The following is a 9,313-nucleotide window of genomic DNA, read 5'->3' as shown; positions in this document are numbered from 1 at the left end:
TGTTTTCCCCCCCCCCCCCCCCCCCCCCCCCCCACACTGGGCTCTGACGGGAAGTGGTGACATCACTGTTAAACAATGTCTGTCGGGCCCACCAGGTCATTGGCCCTTCCTGACCGACACTGGCGATACATCAGTGCGGGATGGCTACCAACCAGACAGACCCTACTGTCATGCTACTGCAGTACATTTTAATGCAAATAAAAAGATAAGAACCCTATTATGCAGCTGTATCCTTACAGGAGGATCCTTAAATGTATAACAACATCTGCAGTTTGTGCATTCTAGGTTTACTTTAAAGAATAATTATAGTGTAACTATTTTTCCTCAGTTTGATATAGTTTCACCATATATACCCATAGAGAGTAAATTCAAAAAAATACAACATTAATGTTGCAGCCTGATGTTTTATCTCCTCACTGCCATGTACCTTAACTATGCACAGTTGAAAGTTCCCCCTAATAAAACAGTCCCATTAAAGTAATATAATAAAAACCAATGGATTATGTGCTAAGCCTTTGACATCTCAGCTTCCAAACCAATAATGTAAACATGTACATTTTCCACTTTCAGATTAATTATTTGGTTAAAAATGAAAAAAATTTGAACTGACATGAACTAGCATACACATTTACTGACAGTACATCACTGCATTTCTCTGCATGCTCTTTCTAGTTGTAGTTTCTATTCATCTATGAGTAAATAGTAAATGGTTGCATATATTCAAAGCACTTTAGAATATGCCCTTCATTCACCCATTCACACACCAATTGGCCATTGGGAGCAATTTATAAGCAAATGCCAGCCCTATGATTAGTGGACGACCTGCTCTAGAAGAATGTGAAAGTCATTTGAAATTTCACTTCTCACAAATGTGAGAAACGGGCTGCTTTGTGGGTTCGTGATTAAATCTCACTCGCTTGAATTCATTTTTTTTCAAAATCTCGTCATTTGGCTGCTGTCTTTCAAAGTGTGAACAAACCCAGAAACCCATCTACTGTCGGTCTTTAGCTCTTGATTGTTTCAAATTACAATCCCTTATGAGAGTTACTTATGTAACTACCATTTTATGAAGATGGTATGTAACTATCTGGATTTCCGTTGTCTTTCTCTAGTGGTCAGGAAGAATTAAATATAACTTTTCGCACCACTGAAAGTAGATTTATTTTTTTATACCTGTCATGATTGGGGTGAACGTTGCACTCCATGCTCCTAACTTCAAGTAAACATCACAGGTTTTTTCCCCTGTACATTATGATGGATGATCATCTTGGTTAATGCTGATATCTAGTGTCTTGTAAAAATATTTATTATGAATGCAGTGAGATGTATTAAAATACAACATGATTTATGCCTTAACGGCTTACTAATAGCACACAACCATTGTTTTCTCTACTCTCTTTCACATCCACATAGATCAATGTTCAGTACATTAAACTCCTTAAAAAAATATTATTTGAATGAGAACAGAAAGATGACTCAAACCCAGATATCACATTAACTACCCTACAGTTTTTCCTCATCTGGGAGACTGAACAATCCTCTGATGCCGTTGTTTGTTTGCCTTTTGTAAATTAATGCACCACTATTAAATGATAAGAAGAAAAAATTGCAACAGCACAGTGAGACTCCAGTGGTGTAGTTAAAGACTTTTAGGTTTGGGTGCTACACATGGAGCTTAATATAAATAAATAATTATTAAGAAAAATAACCAAATGAGAACCATGCAAAATTAATTGTATTTGTGTTTGTATATGTGTGTATACAAATCAACTAAAAGGTAGGAAAGGAGAAGACTTAATTAAAATGGCATCATTCATTTTTTGTTTCAACCACAACAGGTTTGGTGGCCACCTTTCTCTTTACTTAATTAACTTTTGAACTTTCATTTCCTGCAAGTCACCCCTTTAATTTACTTGTCTTTAAAGATAAATAATTAATTAAGGTCGAGGCTAATAGTTTATATTTTTCTTCTTGTAAACAAAATCCACGAAAAGACCAAAACTATCAATGTGCAAGTCCGTCTCTCAATAAAGCTGTAAATATTTCAAAAGCAGGCCATGAATATTTAGTCAAAACATGGAGTTAAAATAAACTACTGTGTGTGTGTGTGTGTGTGTGTGTGTGTTAACAATAATGTTCAATGGGACAGCAGAACATAACATAAATATCAGGTTTTGCATACACAGACAATACTTGTTAGTAGGATCAAATCACCAGACTAGGGATGGGTATCGCTACACCATACCTTTATGGTATCGACCGAAACAGCCCAGTATCGAGTAGAATCGAAACGTCTCCAGTCAAACCGTGTACTTCAATCGATACCTACTGTTCGTAACCAGATCGCGGCAAAAAATGACTATCTGTATGGTTTTGCTTGCAGCCAAACATGCAAATAACACACCGTAAGAAAGAGAAGAGCACGCCTTTTGTCCCTTATGTTCCTGCACTGTAAACTGTATTTAAAAAAGCTGATTTTACTCACGGAGCCTCCGGCTGCAGATTCAGATGCAGTTGGTTTGATCGGCTGGACATGCAGCCTCTCGTTTCCTCTGTTTGAGAGTCTTTAGTGTAGTTAAGCGACTTGTTTAAACAGTCGTGTATAAGTTCTGCTTTGGAGAAGGTTTGCGACTCACAGCTAAAGGAAAAAGCAATCTTTCACTTCAGTTTATTGATTGAAAGTTAACAAAATAACTTTCCGTTGTTTACTTTCAACACTCAAATTTTTTTAACGATACCCAACCCTACACCAGACTAATCCTTTCAGTAAACAATAACTTCACTGGTTAATTGTTTGAGCTTTCCAGAGTGCATCATTTCATGTATGTTCCAATAATGAATCATTGGGCGTTTGCATCTGACACCACTTGGCTCCCACTTCTGCATCACCACAAACATCCAAATTCAATATAAGCTTGTCAACTCCCAGGAATGATCTAATCAAGTAGCTAAATGTTCAAGGCTGTAAAACACCCTAGACTGTTAAGTACAATCAGTGGTGGACAGTAATTAAGCAGATTTACTCAAGTATTCTATTAAGTATAAATTTGAAGTACTTATACTTTACTTGAGTCTTTTCTACTTCTACTGATCTACATCTCAGAGGGACATACTGTGCTTTTTACTTCACTAGATTTATCTGACAGCTTTAGTTACTTTATAAATTAAGATTTTTACACACAAAAAATGTGAAGAGTTTATAAAATGTTTTAGTTTAAATTAAAACTACCTACTACTAACAGTTCACAGTTGAAACGATGAGTCAATTAATCAATTTGTGGATTAACATAAAAAAAAAAAAAAATCAACGATTCCCTACATCTTCCTGCAATCATAATAAATTTGGAGATCTACTGTATTTGGAGTTTTAGCGTCTCTCTTAGTGAACTTTTGTTTCCAATCCTCTGGAGCTGAGTACTTTGCTGTTATCATCCCAGAGGAATTGTCTGGTATTTTTGGCATCTAAGGCACAAGTGGAGTGCTGCTAGAGTTTTTCTTGTCCGCCTTTGATAACTGTGCAGTAAGGAAGTAAAGAAATTCTGGACAAATTAGCCAACAGACGTGTATCCCAGCCGAGTGACACTAATACAATAAGTAAATTAATCATTCCCTTTAATCGTGGTCCCACTAAACTTTTCACATGGAAATGAACACTTTTCCTCTTGTAATCATTGATTGGTGAACCTTTTGAACCTTTGGTGCTTCAAAAGTACTCTGCAGGAACAACGGAACAATGCATTAGATTTATGCCGGCTGATAAGTAATTAGAAATTGCAGTACAGAAATGCCAAAAATCATGTTTGAGGTAATTCAGAAAGTGTTACAAAGTTTGTCCATTGGGGTTTGGATAGCTGAAAAAAGACACCACCCTCAAAAAAATGTTGAGTATGTCTCCCCATGCATTGATTAGATTATAGATGTTAGCTCCGTGTTACTACTACTATATGTTTTACTTAAAGCTGACTTGTTTTGAGTTGACATTTCTTTTAAAAATGGGTCTTAAATATCCACTTGATGGCTACATACATGATGATATCACATTAACATTACCTTTAACTGTAGGGAAATACTACACTTTGGATGTGAATTTGCTCGTCTTAAACATGTTTTTTTTTGTTTTCTTTTTAACCCCTCAAAATAATGTAGTTAATTATGCTCCTTCGCTTTGAGCTACTAACTTACATTAGCAGATAAAGGCAGTGTTTTAATCTATTACAATTTTTCCCATGTATTTTGGAGGTTTTGAGTTTTACCATTTACTACATTTAATTGCTAAGCAATGATCTGACTAATGTTGCACAGGGAAAGGGATTAGTTAAACTTGTCTCTCCTTATACCTGTGAACATTTTAGTTTTGGGGTCACTATAGTCACCATACATTCATTATGCTATCAGTTCTTGTGTGAAAAAGTAATGTTTTATGGTGTCTCTGTACAGTATTTTTGTGCCACAAAGTTTTAAAGTTATCACTTGACCTGAATCGAAGCTGGAAGCTGAATTCCTCCTTCTTATCCAGCAGTACTTACTTAGCTGCCAGTCACTGCAGGATGCAATCTGTGCTTGTCTCGCCATGTTTTATCAACTGCTAATCTCCCCCAACCATAGCAAGGAGGCTCCCTAAGTGGGCCTTCCAATCTCAGAGAAAAAGACAAGGTTACAACCTTAATACTGTCCTTTCCAGCCTAATTTCACCCTTTTTGTCTGTAATTGAGACAGTTTTGTTGTGTCTAGGAGAGTAGAAGAGTGGAATCCGTTTCAGCTATTTAGTCTGGGTTATTTTACTGGAGCTCGACATAAAGGAAGATGCAGGTTTTCTGTCTTCTACTTGTCAGAATCTGATATCCCAGGATTTCAATGACATCATCTTTTACCTGACCATGAGGTTAGTTTTGAGAGGATTGTTCACACTCTCTGGGAGCTAATTTGAACGAGCCCTGTCCTCTGTCTTCCCTCAAAGACACTTGTGCAGTGCACCTCCTCCTTCCTCCATCTCCCTCCTCCATTTATTTTCCAGCCTTCTCCCACGTTCGGGAAACTGGAGCAAAGCCAAAAACCCTGGTCTCCGTTTCCGGGAATCTGTCCCACAAAGCCACAGTATAGTAAGTTGGCTCTGACGTGGGAGGCATTGTTAAAACCCCAGGGCCCCCATTGTCCACGGGAGGAACAGCAGCACAAACAAAAACCCCTCTTGCGGAACGAGTAGGAGTGGTTGTATGGGGCACATGGAGAGGTGAACCTCGTCTATTAATATATAACCTACCGCCATCAGGTCCACCTCCCACAAGGAAAATGCACATTAAATCAGTTAAGCAAATATCAAGAAAGATTGTTTTCATGCTCTTATCTTGTTTTTTTGTATTATTCTTTACACTTGTTAAAGCACTTTGTAACTTGTTTTTGAAAAGTGCTCTACAAATAAGTATTATTATTATTATTATTATTATTATTAAGGAAGAGGGGTGCTGTTAAGGTCTTTCTAAAAATGTAATTTAAAAATTTGACATCAACAACTTTGTCCTTCCACTGTATTGATATGAGGATGGAGAATACTACAGTGGTTGTCTATGGGAAGGCGTGACTGTACACTGCATGAGTGGCAAAGAAGGCTGTTGTGTTTTGGTTCATTGGCATCAAGGTGAAGAACTTGAAGGGACAGGATTTATTCAGCTTCACTCAACTTCTGAAAAATAAAACTATTTTACATGCATGTTGATTCCCAGTAACCTGCAACTGTTTCCCAGCTCCCCCTCAGCTCCACTGGTGTAAACAGGAGGGTGTGTCATCACCTCCTTTTTCCCAAAATCAACGTTGAGCTCCTTGGTTTTCCTGATGTTGAACTGTAGGTTGTTCTCTGAGCACCACTCAGTAAGGCTGATTTCCGAACTGTCTGGGGTCTGTTTGTAAGGAAGTGCAATATCGAGTTGCAGAGCGTGAAACTTAATCCAAATAGTTTCATGGGGGCAAATTGTGTTGAATGCTGAGCTGAAATCCACCAACAGCATTCTGATGTAGGTGTTGTTTTTCTAAAGGTGTGTGAGGGCTGAGTGGAGATGGCATCCTCTTTAGATCTGTTTGCTTTCTGAATGCAAATTGGTGAGGGCCCAGGTCACTGGGATGTTGTCTTTGATATGATGGAGAACCAGTTTCTCAATGCACTTCATCAGAATGAGTGCCAGCGGCTGTGAGCTGCACTTCATCGGAGGTGGTGAAGTGAACATTTGTGTGGATTTGTGGTGAGATTTATCAGAAGTGTTTATAGTTAGTTTCGGTTTTCCACCTCGGATAAAGAGGAGTGTACTTGTTTCATCCAGTACAGTCTGTCAGATGGTCTGAAGGGGATACTACCATGTCATCAGGGAAGGTAGATTAAAAAAAATATTATGACTTTATTTTGATTGAATTAAGACTTTATTCTTTAAATAGTACAACTTTGATTTGCTGTCATTTAGTGGAATATGTGTTAACATTTAGAAAAGATGATGGTGAGTTTATTTAGGGCTTGAAACTTTTACCACCTTTCCAAAACTCACTGGGAATATCACAGATATGTGGGAGAGATTTTGAATTTGCAGAAAGTTGTGAACATGGGCAGAAATATTGCTGAAACACATACGCTATTAAAGTCCAGGGGTTTAAAAAATAAATTAAAATAAATTAATTTATCATTGACACAAATAGGTGCCACATGCACATTTAAAGAGATTACATCCCCATGCAAAGACACAGAAGAGGAGACTGAATCATGCCTGCGTGTGTGTTGACACAGTGGGAATGATATTAAATGAGATAAGTTGATTTACAAGTGAATACATATCTGAAAGCATACAGAATGCCAGAGAGCCTGACCGCATTATATTTTTATATTGTGTGTTGTCATGTGCCGCCTGACTTTTGTGTTTCCTTTTACATAAATAAAGATATTTTCATATAGTGATGCAGAAATTGCAGAATTAGCAGAAATTGGTATAGAAAAATTTCCCAGAATGCAGGAAATGAAGTGCTTAATATGCATCCCCTCCAGGCAGTGTTGAAACAAGACGCCCTTCCTGATGCACATCTATCGAGTCAGCCATTATTGGGCTGATATCGTGTAAATTGAGCCAGAATCAGTATTTGCTGGCTTGCCAGTTTGCAATGAAACATGTCGATCCTCTTTTATTTTGTGCTAACGTTCTTTCTGACATACTTCTACGACCACACTGAACACTTGAATGTTGACATAATAATGTGAATATTAACATTGTTAACACTATATTGTACGTTTAATTGTTCTATATTGTCTTAAAGATACACTCCCTGATATTGTTACAGCACCCAGTAGTGAACCTAGATCAGCAACTTCTTTTGATATTTATGCAGTTCACTGTTGAAGTTCAAAACATCTTTATTGAGGAAATTTGGGATTTTAGGGAAAGCTTCATCAAAGTCAGGAAGTGTATCTTTAATGCTTTTAGTTAAATTTGAAATGTATTTATTTATTGAGATTTATTTATTAAATGCTTTGTGTCCTCCCTTTGCTACATGTCTCTCTAGGACCCCAAGCATTCTCAACAAGGACCCCACAGACAAGAAACCTAAGAATGAGAAATCCTCTGTCTCACTCAAACATGAGTTTGACCCTACTGGTAAGAGAGACAGAACATTTTTGTTCTCTGACTTTAGTGCTTGATTTATACAATTTAGTTTAGTTTCAGTTGATTGTTTCTTAAATTGTTTAACTTGCTGCAGCGTTTCTTCTGTGAAGCACTTTCTAAATCCAGTAGGAAGGTTTAGATGTAAAGTACCGGTGGTGGCAATCAAGCGCTTGGCTTAACAAATAAATAACAGTGCTTCCCTTTATTGGACTAGGACTTTTTTGCATTATTTTAAACTTTTAAAGTATTAACAGCGATGAGACATTGAGTTGAGATTAAATTTAAAGCTGAAACAATTAACTTAATTAATCAAGCAACAGAAAATTAATCAGCAACTTTTGATATTTTGATTAATTGGTTAATTACATTTTCAAGCAAAAATGAAAACATTTTCCTGTTCTAGCTTCTCAAATATGAAGATCTGTTGCTTTTCTTTGTTTATATTATAGTATACACAATATCATTGTGTTTGGGACTGGTCAGAAATAACATGAAAATGTATTTTTACGAAATGAAAGAATGATTTATAAAACAAGGAAATAATTGGCGGATTAATGAATAATGCAAATAATTGTTAGTTGCAGCTAGGGTGACAAGATGAGACCAACATTTGAGGGGGGGGGGGGGCGGGGCTACTGGTACATTCAGTGTCAATGAACATTAACACGTGAATATCAAAACAACGCTTAAATTAATTATTTTTGTTCATGAAGTCACCTCGCTGTCATTAGGAAAAACACAAAAACTGTGGATATGTAACAGTGGGTAAATTCTGATCTTTGACCTAATTTTTATTTTATTCGTTTCATCAGTGCAGTGTCACATCTGTCTGCGCTACACATATGTTGGATGCTGGGTTTCTGTAAATAATATCACAGAGTACGGTCTAGACCGGCTCTTTTATGAGCGCTATGAGATGGCTGTTGTGTTTTGGTGCTGTATATATAAAATTGAACTGAATTGAAGATGTCTCCGCTGTGGCTGCCTGAAGCTACACTTTCCCTGTCCTCGAAACTGTAACTTCCACTAACCACATGAAAACAAAACGGGGAAAGGAACACGAGTATTACTTTGTGGCTGTAACAAAGCTGTTACTGTTGACACAATGTACAGATAAATGATGCTGATCCAGAATGCTGCAGCACGTGTTCTGACAGGAACCAGGAAAAGAGATCACATTTCTCCTGTCTTAGCTTCTCTGCATTTACTTCCAGTAAAATCCAGAATAGAATTTAAAATCATTCTTCTTACGTACAAAGCTCTTAATGGTCAGGCACCATCTTATCTTAAAGAGCTCATAGTACCTTACTACCCCACCAGAGCACTGCGCTCCCAGAATGCAGGGTTACTTGTGGTTCCTAGAGTCTCCAAAAGTAGACTAGGAGCCAGAGCGTTCAGCTATCAAGCTCCTCTCCTGTGGAACCAGGTTCCAGTTTGGGTTCAGGAGGCAGACACCATCTCCACATTTAAGAGTAGGCTTAAGACTTTCCTCTTTGATAAAGCTTATAGTTAGGGCTGGCTCAGGTGAGTCCTGAACCATCCCTTAGTTATGCTGCTATAGGCCTAGACTGCCGGGGGATTTCCCATGATGCACTGAGCTCCTCTCTCCTCTACTTTCTCTCCCTCTGTATGCAACCTCATCCCATTAGTGCATGTTACTAACTCAACTACTCCCCTTT

At 37.6% G+C, this 9,313-nt stretch overlaps 1 protein-coding gene across 1 annotated transcript in view; it reads left to right on the top strand.

The window, feature by feature from the left end:
* Positions 1 to 9,313, top strand: part of LOC123962991 (rho guanine nucleotide exchange factor 12-like) — a 42,162-nt gene that overhangs the window by 7,259 nt on the left and 25,590 nt on the right. Inside the window, exon 2 of the mRNA XM_046039505.1 lies at positions 7,534 to 7,625. Coding sequence (XP_045895461.1) covers positions 7,534 to 7,625 — 92 coding nt within the window. The remainder of the gene's footprint in view (positions 1 to 7,533; positions 7,626 to 9,313) is intronic.

The sequence above is a fragment of the Micropterus dolomieu genome, linkage group LG23, assembly GCF_021292245.1.
Source record: "Micropterus dolomieu isolate WLL.071019.BEF.003 ecotype Adirondacks linkage group LG23, ASM2129224v1, whole genome shotgun sequence".
In the NCBI taxonomy this organism is placed as follows: Eukaryota; Metazoa; Chordata; class Actinopteri; order Centrarchiformes; family Centrarchidae; genus Micropterus; species Micropterus dolomieu.
This window is presented reverse-complemented; position numbering and strand designations above follow the sequence as displayed.